The 22,774-nt window shown below is 39.8% G+C and overlaps 2 protein-coding genes across 20 annotated transcripts in view; one reads left to right on the forward strand and one right to left on the reverse strand.

Annotated features, from left to right (window-relative positions):
- Positions 1-18,495, forward strand: part of MED12L (mediator complex subunit 12L) — a 322,213-nt gene extending 303,718 nt beyond the window's left edge. For all 15 annotated transcript variants that reach the window (XM_082708331.1, XM_082708336.1, XM_082708339.1 and 12 more), the window contains 4 exons: positions 456-612; positions 3,206-3,274; positions 12,132-12,213; positions 14,669-18,495. In XM_082708331.1, coding sequence (XP_082564457.1) covers positions 456-612; positions 3,206-3,274; positions 12,132-12,213; positions 14,669-14,721 — 361 coding nt within the window. In that variant the 3' untranslated portion in view covers positions 14,722-18,495. The remainder of the gene's footprint in view (positions 1-455; positions 613-3,205; positions 3,275-12,131; positions 12,214-14,668) is intronic.
- IGSF10 (immunoglobulin superfamily member 10) overlaps positions 18,028-22,774 on the reverse strand; it is a 49,659-nt gene continuing 44,912 nt past the window's right edge. For all 5 annotated transcript variants that reach the window (XM_082707845.1, XM_082707843.1, XM_082707842.1 and 2 more), the window contains one exon: positions 18,028-20,444. In XM_082707845.1, the coding sequence (XP_082563971.1) occupies positions 18,536-20,444 (1,909 nt within the window). In that variant the 3' untranslated portion in view covers positions 18,028-18,535. The remainder of the gene's footprint in view (positions 20,445-22,774) is intronic.

Here is a 22,774-nt window from a genome sequence, read left to right on the forward strand (position 1 = left end):
TCATTTCCAAATCAATGTCCAAAGTACAAATGTGGACTATCTTTCAACTAAAAGTTTTTAAAAGATTAGGAATAATAAAACTGCTGATCTCCCAAGTGTTGCTGTGGGGAGTGATCATACATTTCAGACTCTTACTACCACTGTGCCTTCTCCAGAGTAAATGCTCAAATAATGTCACTTATTATTAAAAACCATCAAAATTTTTTTTAAAGTAATTTAAACCTTGCAATTTTATCTTAAGTAGGGAGCATGCATGCTGTCCTTTGTTCAGTGACTCCATGTCTCACTGGGAATTGAGATTATCTTAATCACTGGTCTCTATCACATGTGAATTGTACAGTTGAGTACTAAACATGGTTGTTTCTTTGTGAATGTGCCTAATGTGCCAGTGGCACTGATTGAAAATATGACAGTTTGCCTGGGTGTGAAATCAGCCTGTGTTCTTTTTTCACCAGACTGAATCATCAGTCCCTTCAGCAGAGCCCTCTGGTAGGTGGGGGAATCGATGCGGTGCTGACTTCCACACATCCAAGCCTTCCCTCAGTGCCCCTGCCTCAGGACCCGATGCGACCCAGGCAGCCACAGGTTCGACAGCAGCAGAGGCTCCTCCAGGTCCGTGGCTGGGTGGGGGGAGGACAATGCATAAGGAGTTCTCAGTAGTCCTAAGAAATAAGAGGCGCTCTAAAGAAGCTTTCATTAAGTTCCAATGAACCCCGTGTAGCTGACCCTGGAACTGGTGTCATTTAGTTCCAGCTTGTCCAGGCTCGCTCTTTCCCTGTGCTTTTGCCAGGTTATGGGCAGAAGGGTGCATTTTGCAGCACATCGTTACCCTTCCACAGGTTCAGGAAAGGGAAACTGGCTGCCTTTATCTTAATAGCGGAAGCATCAGCTCACCCACTCACTGTTTAACTACATGCCATGCAATTTGAATATAAAAATTCTTCTATGTGTTTGAAAACAAACAAAACCAAAATTGAGCTGCCCACAGCTTTCATCAGATTCCCAGAGGGGCCTGTCTGTAATCCAAAAAAAATTCTTTCTGACGTTTCTGGTCCGATTTAGGCTCTGAAGCTAGAGTGACATAGGTAGGATGTTTCATATGGTCTCTGGCTATCCTTCATTTATTTGATGTAAGTATTTAAGTACCTTGTAAAAAGGATTCCTCCTCTCGACACATTCTTGCTTCTGACTTACTCATTTAGGAAATATAGGCTATTTATGTTTACCAGTTCCATTTGTCTTCATACTTAGCAAGTTTGTCCTGTGTTAGTATATGTGCTGCCGAAGCGAGCACGTGTCCTGTGTTATTAGATTGGGTATTGTCTGATGAGTCTGTACAGTGGACTCTTAGCAGTAATCCACCTTGAGATGCCCTGTCATTTTATGTGTTAATAAGAAGGCCTTAAAAACACCACAAAAATGGGGAGTCTAGTAGAACTGGGATCCAAAATCTATACTCTTGGAATGAGTTTAGTAACAGTGTCATGCAGAAAGGAACAGTAAAGTTATGCGCATGTCTCAACCTTGGCCCTGGTTGGAGGGAATAAAAAATACCTACCCTGAGAATGTGAACCAGAAGTTCAAGTGGGTTTAAGGTCTGAATTCAGTGTGATCCAAAAAGTCCTAGTTGACAGTACCCCCAGGTGATAGGCAGAAGCCAACATAAATTCTCCAGAAAAATGGGTTTTATAATTATAAAATTTCATCAGTTGTAAGATGCCATTGGTCGCATCTCAATTTGTAGAAAGAGTTCAATAAGAAAATACAAGAAAAAGACTCATTTGGTAATATTATTAAGAATAGTCATAATAATATTTTCATAAATACTTTTGTCTCAGGTTTTAGGAATATGTTTCAGAACTTAATAGAACTGATATCTATAGTTCCCTCTGTTTTAAATTTCTCATTTCTAAATCATGAAGGAAAGTTATTACATTATTTATTTACTACTTCTGGCCTTAACATTGCTTTTCAAGGCTGCAGATTTTGGAAGTGTTTTTTGATTGGTTAATATGTACTTTTTAAAATTTTTAATCCCAAATAGCATAATATGCCCTTCTGGTAATTTTTTCAACTACAAATTCCCTGGAGATAAAGGAAAGGGATTTGCTTCTGCCTCAGGATTATATTTACGCTTTTCTTGGTGACTGACTACCTCCATAAAGGAACAAACTGATAAATAGGAGGTTAGGTTCGATTTTTCTTGAAAGAATTCACAGAGTGCCAAATGGAGAGTTGGCTTTATATTGTAATCGTTATAGTTCTGGTTCCACTTGCATTGCCTCAGTTGGGAGTGACCCTGCCCAGACCTCCTGCTAGAATTCCATATCTATGAGTGTTGGCACTTAGTGGGAAATACCATCTGGTAATAGCTATTTATTATCTTGGCCTAAAGAAGACAAATAATTTGGGGGGTATTTGCAAACCAAGTTGGAAATGCAGAGGTTGAAAAGAAGTCCAGGATTGTCGTCATCAAGATGAAGTGCCTGGGTGGAGGACACATTGAAGGTCATGGGGACAAACGACCTATTAATATTTTCCTTTCCTCTGTGTCCCACATAGTGGATGAGTAGTGTGTGTTTCTTCCGTGACTTGGAAGTGTTTTCTAAGGGCTCTTTATTTATGCCGACTCTGTCACTGACATAATTTGTTTTTATGCTGGTAATTTTTGCCAGAACTTCCCACATATACACATCTTCCTTTAAAAAAAAATGTTCTAATCTTCAAGAATTACTCCTCCTCTTCTTGTTTTTCTTCAGCAAGTCTACATTTTTCTTTAAGAAAAAAATTAATCCTCAAGAGTTCATCCAGATGTCATAGGGACTAAAAAGGTAATTAGTAGTCCTTTCCCAGCCTGCTGGTGTAAGATACGTGCAAGAGCAGAGAACATGAGAAGTGTTTAAACAGTAAATGTAAAGGATGTCCCTGGACAGCAGAGGGCAGTATAGACAGTGAACACTGTGACAACAGAAGAAAGAGCCCTTTGGGGTTGGGGTGGTCCCAAGAAACCTACAAAGAGAACAGATTTAGGTCTTGCCCTTGAACGATGAATAATGTTTGTCAGGACAAAGATGCAGGAGATAGGTGTATATAATTTTTGTTGCAACAGCATAATTAGATAAAAGGTATATATTGGGGGAGGGAGGAGATTGGAATATATTACCCTCTCTGTTTAAGTAACTAATCCTTTTCTCTTTCTTTCCAGATGCAGCAACCCCCCCAGCCCCAGAGTCAGACCCTTGGTCTTCAAGCGATGCAGCCCCAGCAGCCTTTGGTAAGGAAACTGATGTTTTGGGAACCAAACATGTGGGGTTCTTCTTTAAAGGCAGGTGGCATTTTTCATCCCATAAGATTGTTTAAGAATTGAAATTGCTTAAATGTACACTTGCAGATTTTCCCTAGAACTTTTATCAGAATAGTATATTTGTTTTCACAGAAACGTATAAATAAATATTGGGGTTCAGTAAGTTACACCATTTTTCCTCTTCAAATTTTTTCAGACTTTTGCATGGACTAAAATATTTATGTTGAGATACCAATTTTTTATAAACAATGTTAAAATGATAATTTATCTCTGAGTTTTTACTATGATTTCAAAAAGGCATAAGTGTGCTTTCTAAAATATTATCTTTACTGATATAAAGGAAACTCTGATTTCAGCCACTTATTTTCTGTAAGAATTTTCATATAATCTGTCATCATATAATTAACTTCTTTAGCTTTGTGAGTTAGATTTTGAAAATGTTAAGTGCATAGCATCTGTGTTTTCTGAACCACAATGATTTACATTTACTTTTCCAAATGCCATATCCCTGCTTAGTTATTTATTTATGCATTTTTCTTTAAATTACCTTTTTCTATTTTCTTAAATAAGTGTATTCTAAAAAGAAGAGTTTTTACTACTGTGATCAGTGGTCACATCACCTGCCACATACTGTAAATATCTGTAAAAATAAATACTTGCACTGAAGGTAACTGAATGATGAGTCGTGTGAACGAGTACTTCGTAACAGGAGCTGGCTTGCTGCGCTTTGGGAAACCCTAGCAGAGACTGTCTTCAGGACAGGAGTAGAAAGATGGGTGGTTTCACAACTTTTGCAGTAAAGAAAGAACAACAGAGCCAGGGCTGTGGTACAGCAGAAGAGATCAGATCACTAGAGCTGGGTGATACAGGACAGATCTGATAACCGAGTGTCAGCAACTGTAATAGGGCAACTTGGTGCATTTTACAAACCTCTGCCTTGGTGGGTTTAGTCCCCATTATTAAGGAAATTCTTCTTTATCATAAATCTAGTTTTTCTAGCTCCAATTTTTTTTTTTTTTTAAATATCTATGACATTTATTTTAGGCCCATCTTAAAAATCCTTTCTTAAGGAGAGGCAGTATATAAACTTTCACAGCCTACATTCTTCCTCATCAGTGGTGTCTTAGCAGGGGGGATTTGACTTACAAGTGTCGTGGCAGGGACTCCTCAGGATAGGATACTGCTACTTCACCCTAGCATCTCACCCAAGAACAAGATATAACTGTATTTTGAAGTAATTTCAAACAAACAGAAGAATTACAGAATAATAAAATTACCATAAATTTTCTTCCCAGATTCACTAATAACATGTTGTTACTTTTCCTTTATTATTCTTTCTGCACACACGCTCTCTCTCACACACACACACACCCGTCTGTACATATATAGACTTATATACATATAAGTCTCATGCCTCTTACATCAGCACTATTTTAGCTGCTTTATATGTAACATATAAGAAGCACATAAAATATTAAATGTATTACTTTTTTTATTCTTAGAGAATCGTGCTATATAAATACAGATGGATATTGATATCAGGTGCCTGAAATGGTTATTTTGGGTTGTTAAAAAAAAAAAACAAAACATTTGACTCTGTCACAAAGTTAAATTTATAGGGCTAGAGGTGGAAGTTGTCTTTAAGCTTCTTAATCACAATTCTTAATTATAAACTTATTAATTATAATTTGAAATAGAGGATCAGCTTTTGCAGAGTTGAGAAGAGGCTCTAGGCCTGTGTTTTACTAGAATGAAAGCATATCTAATATAAGGAAATTTAATATCTTTCTATTCATCTAATAGTTTCATAAATATTTAATACATTTATTATGTATAAAGAGTATATATCAGATTTATTCATTTTTGACCTCTAAGACAGTATTGAAGTTTTTAATGTCATAGGTTATATTTTACTCACTAGCTTAAAATACAGCCTGGAGATTAAGCGGGTTAGTCAAACATTGCCCATGATTTTTTTCCTGCTGTGTTCACAGTAAAGTAATTTCAGAGAAACAAAAAATTTCATTACAACAGTCTTAATGGATAGTAAAATCCACAGTAGGTTTTCTCCCGTCTTTTTTTCTTTTAAGCTGAAGTCTTTTCTTAAAAGCTATTTTGGAAGCATAATTCTTATTTTTATATTTAAACACTGTATTGTAATCTAGACAGCAATTATTTTTACAAAGGCAGAAATACTGTTTATGTCATAGTCTTAGGATAGGTTGGGAAATTTAAAATACCACTTAGAGCCACAGGTTTCAGAATTAAAAGTTAAAGGATGGTCTTGGAGTTTTATATTATGTAATTTTTCTTTTTTCAGCATACTTTTATATACTTACAAGTTTATTAGCGTAGTCTACATGTTTTTAATTTTATATAACTATTAAGTCAGTCAGCTGTCTTCTTCTGCTGTTACTTGCTTCACACCCCATCTACTACGGCTGAATATTGGTATGTACAGTTTCTCAGTTTCTCAGATGATACTGCTAGGGATATTTCGAGAGATATTGTTTCTCTCTCTCTCTTTTTCTTTATTTTAGATTTTTAATTTATTTATTTGACAGAGATCACAAGTAGGCAGAGAGGAGGAATCAGGCTCCCTGCTGAGCAGAGAGCCCAATGCGGGGCTTGATCCCAGGACCCTGAGCCAAAGACAGAGGCTTTAACCCACTGAGCCACCCAGGCACCCCTCTATTTCTCTTTTTTTTGTTGTTTTTGCTTTCTTACAATAAAAGAAAATAGAAACCTAAGAATAAACTTATCTCTCATAGTATATCTTCAGAATAGCAGTAGCAGAAAGCCTTAGCAATATTAAGAAGAAAATGATATTTCTTGTAATTTCTTAACATGTGATATCATTTCTTTGCTGGAAACTGAGCAGTAAGCTGGCTCTGGAAGAGAAGTCAGCTCTGACTCATTCGGAGTTCTGAGTCATGATGTGTCAGGGGAGAAGTGGTACTGGTCACACAGCCACCACCCTCCATGTGGCTGTGGGGTGACATCCAGCAGTCAGTTCAACTAGTGCTTATTTGTTCTGTAAGTAGAGGCCGGCACTGGGCCAGAGGTTATGAGCACAGTAATGAAGCGCCCCGCATGTTCCTTGCCTCCAGACAGCTTAGAATCCTAGGAAACCATTGAACAGTGGCTCGGCATGTGGGAAGCAGGAAAAGTACTAGAGAAGCAAGGGCTCCCGTAATACAACACCACAAACTGGGGGGCCTAAACAACAGAAACATGTTATCTCATGTTTCTGGAGGCTGGGAGTCTAAGCTCAAGGTGTGGGCAGAGTTGGTTCCTTCCGGGGGCCACGAGGGAGAAACCTGCTCCAGGCCACTCCCTCTCGCTTCTTGTGGTTTGCTGGTGATAATCTTTGCCTTTCCTTGGTTCATCGAAACAAACATGATCTCTACCTTCATCCTCTCTTGATGTTCTCACTGTTAATGTGTGTTTGTGTCCAACTCTCCCTTCTTTATAGGGACACCAGTCACATTGGATCAGGTCCAATCCTCATGATCTCATTTTAACTTGATTACCTCTGTAAAGACCCTCTCTCCAAATAAGGTCATATTCTGAGGTCTTGGGGGTTGGGATGCCAACAAAGCTTTTCAGGACAACATAACTCAATCCATAACAGAGGTCAGGAAGGGTATAAGAAGCTTAGGAAGGCTTGTTGGAGGAGGTTGAATGCAGTGGACCTGGATAAGCAGTAGGAATTTTTGAGTTCTCTTTGTCCCCTCGTTGACAGCAGTAGCAGGGGACACAATGGCACAATGCTTATTAACACCCACATAAGCAGTTTGGTCCCCACCATAAAAAGTGAACCTACGAGTCAAAACTGACTTAGAACAGAAATTGGTGCTTTTTCAAAAAGCATCTTCAGAAAGCAGCTTGTCCATGAAAAGAGGAAGGAAGTGTTCAGGCCCATGCTGACACATTAAATGTGATGTCAGCTTACTGTCAATGCTTGTGTTGTCCTTTGCTTACTTAAGTTGCTGGAAAATTATATTTGGCCTTTCTAGTTCTGACCTATATTATAGTTCTTGACTTGAAAAATACCTAGTTGCAATGATTAGCTCTTAACTAAATATATTAACAGGCTGTGATCTTTTCTTTAAAGCTGCTTTTTAGCTTTTAAAGCTTTAAAAGTTGGCTTTTTAAAGTATTTCATCCTTGTGTCAGTACCACATTATATTGAATATAATGCCTTACAAAAATATGCACAGTGGAAGCAGTAGTTACTTAAATGATCACATTAATTTTTAGCCAGAGATCATGTGTGAAATTGTCGTATAATCTTCCTAAAAAAGATTCATATGTTCCATTCAGAAAAATTGTGAGAAAATTTTCCAATGCCTCTAGAATTCAAAATTAGCCAGATGGTATTTTCTTTTTCAAATGGAAAAAATTAGTTAAGAGAAATTTACTGCACCATGTCACCTTCCTCTGCATGAATTTGGACTGTTTAGTTTTCCTTTTTGAAGAGAAAGGAAGAGTAATTTTTAGATGGAGGATAGGGAAGACCTATGTGGGAGATTTCTGTTAATAGGACAGATAGATTTTTTTTCCACTAAAAAAACCCGTCCAGATTTTTAGAGAAATGGCTGCATGCAAGTTACTAGTAAAAGTGCAAATAAATGCCAAACCCTCTGAAATCTCTTGGTGCTGGTCCTTTCCAACTGTGCCCCCTCTTAAATGCCAGTGTCTAAGCATGTGTCCTTCTGTCCCGGCACTCAGCGGAGGGGCCCACACAGTTCCACGTCCTTGTGCTGGAGCTGGTACTGATGAAGGGGTGTATTCTGTCCATCAGAGGAGCCCAGAGCTCTCCGCGCTCTCTTAGTTGGCAGCGCAGGTTTCAAATACATGTTGCCTTGGTGCTTTGTCCTTTGTTCACCGATGTTGTGCTCCCAGTTTTAGGAAATAGCTGTCCGGAGGCAGAAACTGTTTTTCACTCACTTTGGTGTTCCTGGAACCCCAAAATGTGCCTGGACTTGGTTAACTATTGTTGGTTAACTTGTTTGTTGAATGTTCTAGCAACAAAGGACGAGAAGCCCCACATGTGATCCATAAATAAAGGAAAAAGATGGTTCAGAAGGCAGGAGGTTGAAACCAGGTATGAGGCAGTGTGAAGGCCCACACTGACTCGTCAGCCCTGCTGTTGCTTCGTGTCTGCTGCTACTGCTGCAGAGAAGGGCCCAAGGAAGCCAGCTTTTCTGAGACAAATGATTCAGTGGCATTTATTTTGATAGAAATTACTAGCTTAGAGATGCATTTTGCCTTAGCAATGAGTGAGCAGAACATTGAATATTCTTGAATAAGCATGTGTTGTCAAAATAGGGATTTTGAGATTAGTCCAAATACATCATAATAAATTTTTAAATTACTGTTTGGAGTTTAGCAGCGAATGTGTTTAGTGGAGAGTAGCTCTGCCTTGTGGGCTAGTTGGCTGTACCTGAGGGACATTGTTGAGCTCTGTGTTTGTCTTATGGTTACAGCAGGAGCATGGCACAGCTCCTGTCCCCAAGAAGAGCAAAATCTGGAATACTAGGGAGAGAAGCAATTGTCACATTATACCGTATTTGATAGTGAAGGCATTTCCACAGGATACAAGAGCAGTGATGTGCTCTTCAAATTCCTAAGGGAGGAGGTAAGCAGATCTTTGAAGCTGATCTTTGAAGGACAAGCAGATTTTTAGGAGCTTGTAGGGTAGGATGAAGGGGGGAGGAAGGTTTTCTAGGAGGAGGGGTTAACATTTGCAGAGGCACAGAGGTGAGCAAAACTGTGAATATCTCCTGTATAGATAGAGTCCAGAAAAATCTTTCATCTTTATTTATCAGATTTAAGGAGGGAAGATCAAACATATACAGACTGTGGTTTTTAGATTTATTTTACTTCAGTAAGCCTCAGTTGTCCCATGAACTGACCTGTCTTGGTAAATTAAAAGTTCCAGCTCCCACTACAGGGGTGATTCCAAAATGTAGCCAAGCATCAGACTACCTAAGGGAACAATTTGAAAATACAGATTTCTAGCACATTTGCCCCCCAGAAATTTTAACTTAAGGAAGTCAGTTGAAGAGCCTGTGATGATGACTCTTTAAATTTCTCCTGATGGCTTTATGCCTCTTTAGCCAGTTTTTTGCAAAAGTTCAGTGAGTTGATTTGAAATGCTCCCCACTAAGGTTTCTGTGGGGAGCTGGTGGCATGCTCTCTTTCCTTGGCTCTAGGTGCCCAGGCCCCAGGGAAGTCGTAAATTGGGTCTCTTTCCTGCTGATATTCATATACAGGTGGAAGCAAGGAAAATTTTGTATCAGAGTGGCCTTGAGAGAAACAGAGAAGGAAAATACCACAACTGAGGAGACTGTGGACTGCAGCTGTATTCTTGGTGGTAGGGGGTGGAGAGTGCGGAAAGAACTGGTCTCAGTTTCTGGCCTTGGAACCACTTCTCATTCAAAAATGACTGTGGGCCCAAAGAGCTTATGCATGTCTATTGATACTTATTGTATTAGAAATTAAAAAAAATTTACCAATATCTGCTAATATATTTAAACTTCTCATTAGATTTTAACCAGAAATAAGAATTTTATGAATAATAAATATATAAAATACTTTTCAAAATAAAATATTAGTGAGGAGAATGACCTTGTTTACATTTTTAAAAGTTAGTTTGAATAAATTGAAGACATTGTTGCAATATCACATGTTATATAGCTTCTGAAAATCTGCACTGTGTGTTCCTGAGACAAGGAGAAGGAGAATGACTAATGCCTTAGGGTTATTATGAAAATGGTTTTGAGTTTGCAGATCCCCCCTAATAGTCTTGGGGTCCTCCGGAGGCTATCCTCTCTTCAGACCACCCAGCAGAACACCCGCTACCTGCTAACACATGTGCATGGGTACTCACACACCCGTGCACGTGAGCTTCCTATGTATTGGTTACCCCCCAGGTTCCTCAAAATATACTGAGGGGATCGCTACCATGTTTTATTCTGTGAATTACTCTCTTTGGAGCAGATTTTAAATGAGTATAAAAGAAGACAGCTAAGTATCTGTTGAATGAATGAATGTTAGATATTTATGCACTGGGTACCACAGTATGTTAGTTAGTAAAGTGATAAGTTTAGACATCGGGCACCTGGGTGGCTTAGTTGGTTAAGCTTCTGCCTTCGGCTCAGGTCATGATCCCAGGGTCCTGGGATCAAGCCCCACATCCCGCTCTCTGCTCAGCGAGGAGTCTGCTTCTCCCTCTTCCTCTGCCATTCCCCCTGGCTGTGTGCATGTGCGCTTGCTCTCTAATAAATAAAGTCTTTAACCAAAAAAAAGGTTAGACATTCTTGCAGCCCACCATTTGGAATCTGTGTTTATTTCCAAGTAAATTAATACTTGGAAACTAATATTCCCAATTAAAGATAACACTGGATCACAGTTAAGGTAGAAAGTTCTGAATCCAGAAGGCTTTGTCTGAATCCCTGCCCCATTACTTACAGGGATCACAGGCAAGTGACTGCACACCGTGGAGTCTCGTTTCCCTCAGCTGTAAAATGAGAGTAATAGTAGTAGAGGTTCACAAACCCTTATATTCATTTCTAAAATTCAAACTGATTTAAGACATTTTATTTTGAAATGGAAATTTTATTTGTAACTTACTGAATAGCAAAGGCTGAACAGACCTAAGTCTTTTTTCATTTATTCTGCCTGATAGGACTAGTTGTGTGTTTTGTTGAGGAAATTTTATTTGTAACTTACTGAATAGCAAAGGCTGAACAGACCTAAGTCTTTTTTCATTTATTCTGCCTGATAGGACTAGTTGTGTGTTTTGTTGAGGAAATTTTATTTGTAACTTACTGAATAGCAAAGGCTGAACAGACCTAAGTCTTTTTTCATTTATTCTGCCTGATAGGACTAGTTGTGTGTTTTGTTGAAGAAATTTAGTGTCTGATTATGTAGTACTGTCTTAGGACTTGGTCAGTCTGTATATTATGGATGTGTCATAGTAAATTGTATATACAAGGACTTCGGATAAAGGATTGAGGATAGGTATCATCTGTTCAGGTGTAAGTGGGCTAATGTATACATACAGTGTCTAGAACACTGCTGAGTACATGGTAGCATATTTGGTTTTGTTAAATAGGTAGTATTTCCAAATAAACATAGAAACCACTGAATAGAAAAGAAAGCACTTTATTTTACTAACATTTCCACATGAAGGAAAGTTGGAGTTTTACTTTATTTTTCCCTCTTGATTCGGTCAATAGAAAGAAAAAACAAAAAATGGGCAAGGCGCTGTTCTCCTGCTTTGTATCTGAGAAAATAATAACACTGGCTGACCTTCATCCAGCATCCCCTGGGAGGGCATAGCTCCAAGTGGGTCCTAGACGGAGGGCATTGCTCTGCCTCACCAGATTCTTGTCTCCATCCATACAAGGCAAGGCCTGTGGTGCTTGAACAAATCCTCCCATCAGAGAGCTTTGACGTGGCCAAGGAAAATGGTTTATGATGGCATGACCCTAACTGGCCAGCTCGTGAAGGATGAGATAACAAGGAGGTCTGACATCTGGGGCCACCCCTGGAGTGGACTCCTTCATCACGCGTCTTCCAATAAATGTGAAGTGACCACCCAGAGAGTGGGATTTTGAAAGGATTGGACACTTCAGATGCTCCCCAGGTGTACATCAGGGTGTAGACAAAAATTAACGTACGCCTGCTGGGCTTGGCACTTTGATGGGAAAATGTGGGCGGTGTGTTGTGGACCGAGCCTGGCTCGTAGTCCCTGTCCTCGTCCACTCCAGGCCGTGCAGGCTGACCACCATCCTGTCTTCTGTCACATTTCCAGTTCCCCAGGCAAGGCTTGCAACAGACCCAGCAGCAGCAGCAGACAGCGGCCCTGGTGCGGCAGCTCCAGAAGCAGCTTTCCAGTAAGTATACCACGTCACAGAGCACATGGCTCCTCGCCAGCAGAACACACCTGGCGGCTCCTCACACACTGCACCGTCTTCCTTCAGTACCATGTTCATCTTCATTCGAGTCCAGGCTGGATTGGCTTGGCTTGGCTTGGCTTGGCTTGGTTTGGGTGTAATGCTTGCCCACTCTCCCGCTGCTGCTGCAAAGTCTTGGTCTTTTTTCTGAATTCAGTGAAGATGTTTTCTTCTTGCTTCTGTCTGTACCTGGAAATGTGTCTTTTCATGGGGGGAGACCAATGGGGAGGTGCAGGTACTCTTTATATCAAGCTGGAAGGTTCAGAGACCAACTCAGCTGATGCCTCAAGCATGCAGACGAAGGAGGTGGCCTCCCCAGAGTCTCCCGTCGAGAGTGGCCAGCCCTAGACCTGTATCCTGGCCACTAGGGCCATGACTGTTCTTGCCACTGTGCGGTCCTGTCCTTCTGACAGCAGTGCAGAGAATTCACAACCTGCTAAACTACAGGCAGCAGAGCAGGGCACGTTGTCCCCACTAATTTTGCTGGCTGTGCTGGTGTGATTTTTTTTTTTTTTTTTTAAATCGTGCTTTCTAGCTTGATGCCAACAATGCATTCTAGCACACCCTTCTAGATGCCGTCCTTGAGCACTCATGAATGGAATCCCCCATGTGCTGCTGTCATAGGAGATATTTTTAGAAATGGGAACCAACCCCCTGTGATGGAAAGAATATTGGCCTGGGGCTTGGGAAGTCTGAATTCGGTTCCAACACTCCCACCATTATCTGGATCGTGTACTTGTTCGCTCATGCAGTGAGGAGACTAGGGGTACTGGCAGTTTCTCCTAGGTCCCCTATTACGTGCGTTGGAGGTATGGAGTGAAGGCCAGCTAGTCCCAAAGACAGCTGTGGGACTCTGGTAGGATCCTGTCAGGAGGAGGGTCAGTTAGGACTGAGGGGCCACTTGGGTTTGGTCTTAATTTTCTTCCTGGCTGCTGTCTGTGTTGATTTCCTGGCAGAGGAAACGCCCCTCATATACCTTGTGTCTCTACCAGGGCATAACTGAGGTATTTTTGTTTTGTTCTTCTTTTTTCTTTCTTTTCTTTAAAAATATTCCCCTCTTTTAACCTTATTTCGTTTGTTTAATCATTTAGATTGGTCTTCTTTTCTAATTACTCTTCAGTAGGTGTGGTCTGTTATATGTGTGGTTAAAATTCTGTTGTTTTATTCAAGAATTCCTACTTTCACATGGCTGAAGGGGCAATCTAATTTTAAGGCAGAGACAATATGCTTAGAGTTTAGATTTTTTTCTAGTGCTTAGAAGTAAGTACCTATGAGTTTTATGCAGTGACACCTATTTTGGGAGTGTATCTACTATTTCCTGTTTCCCAGAGCTCATGATGTGCAGGGTTTTTTTGTCTTGTTTTGTTTTGTTTTGTTTTTTCCATCTGTCATTTATGGAGCTCTTTCTGGGACCCGGCACTCTGACTTTACATAGATTAATGCGCTTAATTGCTAAACTGCCCCATGAGCCAAGGTATTACTATTCCCATACCATAGATGAGGAAACAGCTAAAGAAAAGGGAGATTGACTCATCTGCACAAGGTTATTCAGCTACAGGTAAGGGGCAGAGCTGGGACTTGAACTCAGATGGTTCCCTTCCGGAGCCTATCTCTTCATTACACTCTGCTCCCTGCTATTAACAGTATGCCAACCTCTGCTATTGAACTGCCCACTGCACAACTCCAGAGGCTCCTTTTGCATCATAACCCGTGTGAATGGAGCCTCTGGATTGGAATAGTCCCACCAGAGTTGGGGAAGCAGTAGTCCCTGTCATTTTTTTGGTTGCCTGCTCTTCTTTAGTTTTTCTGTTTGTGTGTATGTGTGTGTGTGAGTTTGCACACATGTACATATACCCATAGATAGGCACACACCTGAGTCATGCACATAGCCACTGTTGCACATGTGGACACCCTTACACACTTCCCTCTTACATATCTTATATGGCCATTTGTAGAAGATTACCCTATTTCATGTCACTTCTCTCACTTACTATAATGTGCGTGTTAAAGTCCAATCTCTGATCTGTTTTATAAACGTTTTGGGAACTTTCAGTATTTTACAATACTCAGAGCCCTTTTGTATGTTAGTATTGAGTTGTTTCTTAGTTGAGACACACAGGCTTTAGAGGTGCTGGTTACGGTCCACAGGCTTTGTGCTGGCTGGTGTAGGACTCTGACAGCTCTGACGGAGAGCCGGGCGCCATGGAGGGCACGCGTTGTGCATGTGGTTACGGTGTTTGGACCTTCCCACTCAGGTCCCTCAGCTAGTGTGTACTCCTTGGCCAGTTAGTCTGTTCTCCTATTCTTAAGACTGGTATGGAGAACAAGAGGGTAACACCTATCTGTGGCATAATTTTGCAATTGCGATTTTATTTGAATTTATTTTTCCCATTAGGTAACCAGCCACAGCAAGGAGTGACTCCCTATGGGCATCCATCACACTTCTGAATCTGGAAGAGGACAAGACATAGAGTTTTATGTTTGCACTGAAATCAAATTTAATGCATCAGTCATCTCTGGAAATGTCCCTTTGTTCTTTCCTTTCTTTGAAGTTTTCTTATATTTTGTGCTACATTTCATATAGAGGAGGTATTTAAAACAAAAAGGAGGAAGTGTGGTTTGGGGTTTTTTGGTTAAATTCAACTTTAAAGTAGGTATGAAAATGTGGATCATGTGGGCCTACTCCAGGAAGAGCGTGGTAGCAGATCATTTGAAATTGGTGCTTTTTTTTGAATCTCACAGAAAGAATGAATTATGGTGGATTTAAAATATGTATGTATTCATTAATGATGAAGTTTGTTGTTTTCTTCTTCCCCCCAAACTGTGCTGGACCAAACTACTGATTTGAAAGGCGTGTCAGATCTTAACAGGAGAGTGACCCCTTTATTCTGCTTTCACCTTTGGTGGTGAAAAGGACATCTATTTGCATTGCTCTGATTTGAAATGTTTGTAATTTCATAAGCACTTTATAAACTGTGTTCTTATTTATGTAGGATTTTTCTTTGCTTTTGTTGTGGTCAAAAGGTGCTGAAACAGATTGTTGCTTAGTACTTAAACTTCTTAGACCAAGAACTTCAACCCAGGCTTCCATGAGAGCCACCCTCAGATATGTGGAAGCCTCTTAGAAGTAGCTGTACTCGGATTTGTTTTCAGTGGCGGGAGCATTGGCCAGAGTCTTTGTAAAGGTACAACATGTCAATTCTAAAGGCTTGAACGAACCACAGTGGGATTGTTCCAACTCTTTATTGCTAGAGTTGGCAAAAATGACTCTTGGTTCTCCTGAACCTTATGCCAACTTGAGAAAAAACAATCCTGCTGCTGGCCTGAGATTCCAAGTGCTCAAATTTGATGTGGTTTCCAGAGAATCTGGCCCCCAAGTCCAGAAGGCTCTGGTTTTCATAAAGATGTATTTGCTGTTTATTTTGTATGGTAAGTATTTGCTATTTTGAATTCAATTATTAATGTTGGTGTCTTGGTTGTGTATTGCATATACTGTATTTATAAATTGGTGCAAAAAGCACAAGTAAATTATACATCAAATTTATTATAAAGAAATAGTAACTATTTTAACTTTGTTGAAGTATGTGGTAATTTGCTCCTATTAGAGTAAAAAAATACAGTAAATTATTATCAGTTTGTGTAACTTAAGAGTATTCCATATAATATTTTTTTAGATTTAGATGCATAAAATTTTGAATGTGAAAATTGCAGGGCATTTTAAAACATGTGGGGGATATTTTCCCATGTTTTGTGTTAATTCATTTCCTTTTGCCATATGATTTTACATGTAATGTAGTTGAGCATACTGTGAATAGATTTGTCTATTATGAGCAAACCATGTAGAACTACTTTTTTAAAATGTAGCTAGTACGACTTTAGATCATTTCTTTTGCAAATCATTATATAAATAATTTATATCTTCCTAGGTGAGTTACTTATTGCAAAGTTTGACTCATGCAAACGACCTCAAATACATGTCCGCTTACTTTTGCTGTGGCAGCATCCATGTGAACTGCTTTGTACACTGTGAAATAGTTCCCTCCAGCCTGCTCATTTCATGTTTACTCTGGGCTGGAAAAGACTTTGCCAAAACATTAAAGACCATTCTTTTCACGAAATTAACATACTCTATCTGCTTTCAGAAGACAGATCTTTACTTTTCAGCTGGTTTTGTATATCAGGTTTTGTTTTTGTTTTTGTTTTTGTTTTCCTCTTGAGAATCCTACATAGAGTCCATGAAGTTATTTTTCTTCAAAGTAATCTATTCATATAATGATTGCCTTGGCAAAACAACCGAAATGTGAATGTTGTGCCTAGTGAGTAAGTTCTGTTCCGTCCTGATTTCCTTTTTGAGAATGATTGGTATTTAAAATGCCAGTTTTCAATTTGAACCATATATTTTTAAAGTTCAGTATCGTAAACAGCAGTCATATTGTTTCAAGAATGAGTGTTAAAATTGCATAGCATTCGTATGCACTTTATATTTTGCATAAGGTAGTGAAATTAATTTATTAATAATCATTTTGCACATGAAAGCTGTGGGGTATACCTTTTTTCTTGTTGTGTCCTTTTCTTTTCAGGTGACAAGCTAAGTCATGGTAAGGCTCTGTAGTTCAGATTCTATGGAAAGTTGAGGAAAAACCTGGGACTGGCTTACACCTGTGCATTATAAAGAGAACAACTGGAATTTTTAATCTAGTTTTTAGCATGTTTACTTCCACTGAAACCCACATCCTGAGAGGTTTCTTTCTTATTAGCAAGTGCATTAATTTGCATTAAAATGATCACACACAAGGGAAAACCCTATCCTTTGACAGAATCTGGCAATTTGCTTTTTAATGTAGGAAATTATCCTAGGATAAGATGAAGACCTCCTTTCCACTTAAAAATAAGACTTTGAAATTGAATGTAGTTGGGTGTCAGAATTCTTTAGACAGACCTGTTTACACTCGAGTCTCATTCCTAGTACCGTCCATTTGTCACTCTTATGTACTCCTTTTGGCCGGGAAGTGGAAGGAGGTCACCCTGAGAATGAGAGTCCTTTGACCCTTGTGGCCACAGGGTGCCAGCATCAGAGATAATGGCAGTCAGGTCACCTCTTAGGTGGAGCCAGCTGAAAACGCAATGAAGCAAGCCCCCCCATCAGCAGGACAAAATTGTTGTGTTTTGTGTGCTGAGATATCCGAGGAAGACCTATGGCATTTTTTTTTTCCACTTTAAATAACTGGCAAATATTTGAATAAATTCTGGACAAATTACACTGGAACATCCCAGCCTCAGGAATTAGAAAAAATCAATCATAATGTTCCCCAACTCAATTCACATTGGATTACAAAAAGCAACATTTTGTGTACGTTTGATCAAATTTTAAGTACAATGAAACTTCATTATATGTATTTATATATCAGATCAAGATTTTCCCATTTTCCTCTCCCATAAAGTATTATCACTTAATGAGATAACATGTTGATAAAGCAATGGTTCCTCCTCAGAATATTTTCCTTATAAAGAGCTCCAAACAAGGATGCCTGTGCTTGATTTTGAAGTGAGGAAGTTTCACTGTATTTTTGAAGCCTAATTTTTAACGAGTTTATTTCAGTAATGAAGTCATCAACCCTCTTTTCACCTTTTATGACGTATAGGTGTTAAGTTGCTTTTTACATGTATTTTAAATGCAGTTATTAAAACATTTTTGCATTCCCCATCAATGAAAATTTTCCATGTACACAAAATAGAGAATCATAATCAAAACTGTTCAGTTTTTTTTCTCTAGGTTTTACTAAAATATTTCTAAACCAGACACAGAATACCTGTACATCAAAATGGTAAATTTACAATCAAGACTGCAAATTTAATCTTTTCCATTGTCTCTCTTCTCAGTCCCATGCTTGTAACATTGATAGAAGGTAGACACTAGGCAACTGGTAGTGAAAGAAAAAAGTCCATTCTTTAATGAAGAATTCAGATACATTAGCCATTTGTTATTTTATGGTGGACAGTTGTACCTTAATGTTCATTGTTATTTGTTGGCAAAATAAAAGTGCCTTAAGTTAAAAGTTTGTTTGGAGATCAATTAATGAAATCACCATCAGTCATACTGCATTTATTTACAAATTTTTCTTTTTCTTTTGCATGTCCATTATAAATTTAATATTGTAAATGTACTCAAATTCATTTACATGCCTATGGCTGCCTTTGATTAAACTTCTTCCAAAAAATAAACTCTGTCCAGATGTTGACTCTGTTCAATTTTTATTTTAGGTCAGATTACCTGAACATACGTTGTTGCATAATCAATACCAAGTGGATTCCTTGCTGTGCACTTGTAGATCCCAGAATCCGAGGTTTGGGGATTCTGAATGGTGAGGGTACCTTGTGGGTGAAAAGGCTCAAGTCCGTGAGTCCCCCTTTTATTTGTCATTGAGAGCAAGGCATGGTCCAGCCGCTCCCATGTGATTTCTGGCTTGGGGACTCCCAGGGCCACACATCGGAGTCGGACGGCTGCTCCTATCCTCGTGAGAATGCTCCTGGGTAGGCGATTTGTAATTCGGGGTGGGTAGGCTACAACCATTACTGGAACAGTGATCAGTGCATGGCCAATGCTATTTTGAGCCGTACAGACATAGTTTCCTCTATCATAAGCAGTTGCTTCGTTAATGACTAAGGTGCCATTTTCATGCAGTACGTATTTTCCACTGCTTTGAGGCCTATCTATTATATAACCACTTGGCGTAGTCCATTTGGTATGTGGCTTAGGGCTTCCGTCGGACGCACAGTGCAGTGATGGAGATTCTCCAGTGATACAGTAAACTGTTCCTAGTGCATAAGTAAGAATCACTGGCTTCTGGCCAATTTCTAACACAATTAATTTTTCAATGTAGCCGACTTTATTTCTTGCTGCACACCGGTATTTCCCTGCATCATCCCGAGTCGTTTTAGAAATGATAAAAGAACCATTGCTTGCTATCAGATACTGAGAAGTTTGCGGTTCATTGGGAAATCGGGTGCCATTTGGTAAAATCCAGATTATTTCAGGTGGCGGGTTTCCATCAACGGAACAATTCAATGCTGTGGACTTTCCAAGCTGGGCAACAATCTTTTCGTTAAATGGATTTCTGAATGTTGGTCGTCGTAGCATTTCTAGTACTTCTAACTGTACCACCAGCACGCTCTCTCCTCCTTCATTCCGAGCCACGCAGATAAAATCTGCCGAATCTGAAAACCTCACATTCCTAATTTCCAAGGTTCCATTTTTATGGACTGTGATTCTGCTTCCATAGTATGGGGCTGTGAGGAAAATATTGTCCGGCATGATCCACATAACTTGAGGAGAAGGTGTTCCTTCGGCTCTGCAGTCAAAATGTTTTTTGGAATGCCTCACAGCTGTGGCTTTGATGACCGTTCTGTTTGTATACAGACCGTTGATCAGTGGAGGTTTGGAGACAACATCCAGCTTGTACATTTTGGTGTCATCCCCACTGGGATTTCGGGCCACACACACATATTCTCCAGAATCGAGCAATTTCACTTTGTTGATGGACAAAGACCCATTGGCATGGAATGTGTACCTATCCTTAGAGAATGAAATCATGTCATGGGAAGGCAGCAACCAAAATATTTTTGGTTTGGGTTCACCAATGACCTCACAGTCAAGGACCACTGTGTCTCCAGCCCTGATTCTCGTGTTGGTCTTGTAACCCTGGAGGATCCGTGGGACAGCTGTTATCACTGTTAGGTGCACCTTCATTTCATCCTTCCCCAGAGTGTTCTGGGCATAGCAAGTATAATCTCCTTCCTCTGCTATCCCAACTTTGTTCAAGTACAAGGTTCCATTGTCAAAAAGGGTATACCTCCTGGTCCTGCGGCCACTGTCATCAGCTTGCATCACATTGTTTATCATCGTTCCATCAGGCAAACTCCAAGATATCTCAGGCACTGGGGAGCCAGAAGCCTCACAGTCAACTTGAAAATCTTTCCCATGAAATACTTGCTTTTTAAAATGTTGCTTGTGATCAATTTTGGCTGGTTTCAGTCGGAGGCTCACATGCATCAGTATCAGATCGTCCCCCATTTTGTTTCTGGCCACACACAAGTAGTCACCACCATCTTTCTCTGTTATTGAGCCAATAAACAAGGATCCATTTGGGTAGACATGGATGCGGCTGCCCATTCTAAGGAGACAAGAGACAGATTTGAGTGTGCAGCTCTTAGCAAGGGGTGAGGGGAGTTGTCCTTATTTACATAGGATTTGCTTTATGGACATTCTCTTAAACTGTTGCAATAAAATTAAAATCAGCACTACTTATTTACTGTCTCTTAAGCCATTTCCTGAGAGAGAAAATTAACAACAGTTAGATTTTAGTGAAATGAAACTCCTTTACAATGGTGGTTTGGAAGATACAATGCTGAGAATGCTAGAAATATTGGATGCCTTAGACACAGGACTTTCTTGACCATTTTACGGATCAAATAATTGCCTTGTGATGTGTCCATAAAGAACTTCCATGGTTCCATGCAGACTTGGCTCAGAAAAGATGCCAGATTCTATTTTTTTTAAAAAGTTTAGTAACAAAATAATTAAGAGTTATTTTGTTGCAAAATAAGTTCAGCTTTGCTATGAAGAGAGGAGGTGCCAGGGTAAGACTCGTTAGAAGCCTCCTTCCGCATCTGACCTTTGCGAGCAGCTGTAAAGCGATTGGTCTCTGCGTTTTGTCCAGCTGTGTGCAGTACAGTTTTTCTCCATGGAGTTATTACACAGCATGCCGTTACCACAGTGAGCCACCAGATGGCACATCTTTCCTGCTAAAACCAAATTTAGCTTTTCAGAAAGACTGGCGGAAATTGAATTGGTGCTAAAACCGGGATCATTGTGGTACATTACAAAAGGTGCTGCTGTTATTTTTAAATCTTTAAGTAGTTCCTCACTGTACAGCCGGGAATACTTTATTTAGAGAGCCTTTAGACACTTCAATAGCTTTAGTAACGCCTCAGGTCACAGGCTGGTTCCCAAACTCCTGTTTTTCACCATGTTCTACTACCATCTGATATTCCTTCCTAATGCTTCTCAAAGTTAGATGCATATGAAAATCATATGCATATGAAAATCATTTATGGAGCATGAGATGAGGCTCACCTCCAGAATTTGATATAATTGGTGTGGAGTGTGGCCCTAGGCATCAGGAGTCTCAGTTTTCCAACGGTTCTCTTGTTCAGCCAAGTTTGAGAACCACTATTCTCAGTCTTGGCTCTCAAAAACAGTTCTCTGATCCCGGGCGTCAGTATCACATGGCGCCTGCCTCATTTAACATGCATGTTTCCTGGCTTTACTTTTCAGAGATTCTGATTCACTCTATCTGGCCAGGGATCTGGGAACCCACTGAGTAACAAATGTCCCAGGTGACTGTAATTCTTACGAACAAGAAAGTTTGAGAACCAGTCTCAAATTTTAGCAGGCACTAAAATCACCTAGAAGGCTTTTAAGAACACAGATTGCTTATTAAAAGAGAATCGGTTTCTGACTCACCGAGTTCTTAGGCAACGCTAATGCTACTGGCAAGGGGACTGCATCCTTGGAAAACCACTGATTTAGAGTGACCTTGTCCCATTCCCAAATCTGATGCATCTGGAGGTGGTAATATGTAAGAAGAGACTATAACTGTTCCTTTTGATAAAGTGATGTTTTTCAGAGAAAATTTACTTTTTTAAAATAGAGCGTTCCCCAAGTAAAAGAAAGCATCTGTAGACCTTCTAAAGCAATGCTTCTCAGATTTTATGAAGCATGTGATTCATCCAGGTATCTTTTTAAAGTGCAGATTCTGACACAGCACGTCTGGGCTGAGACCAGAGCTGCTTTTGTAACAAGCTCTGAGGTTCTGAAGAGCGAGGCTCTGACGGAGAGGAAACCATTCTGTGCTGAAACAGGTCATATGTGTTGAAAGTACTGGAGAAAGACGGGTGGTGTTCCAAGTCTGAGACTATTTAAAAACCCAGAAAAGGCTTTTTCATTCAGGTGACAGGTAGGCTTTAAGAAAGTGACAGGGTTTTGCTTAGTCTGGTCATGGGTGGGGTATGCTCTCATAAACATAGCTATGATGAATGTTTTTGCATTTTTAGAATCTAAAATTCAAACTTTAGAAGCTGTGAAATGGAAACAGCAAGCACTTTCTTTTTCTTGCAATAAATTGCCCCTTTTATTTGATATATATAAAATTTCTACGTAAAAAATATTCTTACCTTTTTGAGCTTAGTGGCAAAATAATAATTGAGGTGTTCAGTTGGCAAACAAGGTGAATTATAAAAGAAAAAAATGCTAGTACCTCTGGTGGGCCCATGGTAGCACCTGTGATCTTTATTTATTTTTTAGGATTTATTTGTTTGAGAGAGAGAGAACCTCAAGCAGACTTCCTGCTGAGCAGAGAGCCTGGTGTAGGGCTTGATCCCATGACCCCAAGAGCATGACCCAAGTAGAAGTCAAGAGCCAGCCGCTCAACTGACCAGCCAC

Source organism: Mustela nivalis, assembly GCF_964662115.1.
Source record: "Mustela nivalis genome assembly, chromosome: 1".
NCBI classification, from domain to species: domain Eukaryota; kingdom Metazoa; phylum Chordata; class Mammalia; order Carnivora; family Mustelidae; genus Mustela; species Mustela nivalis.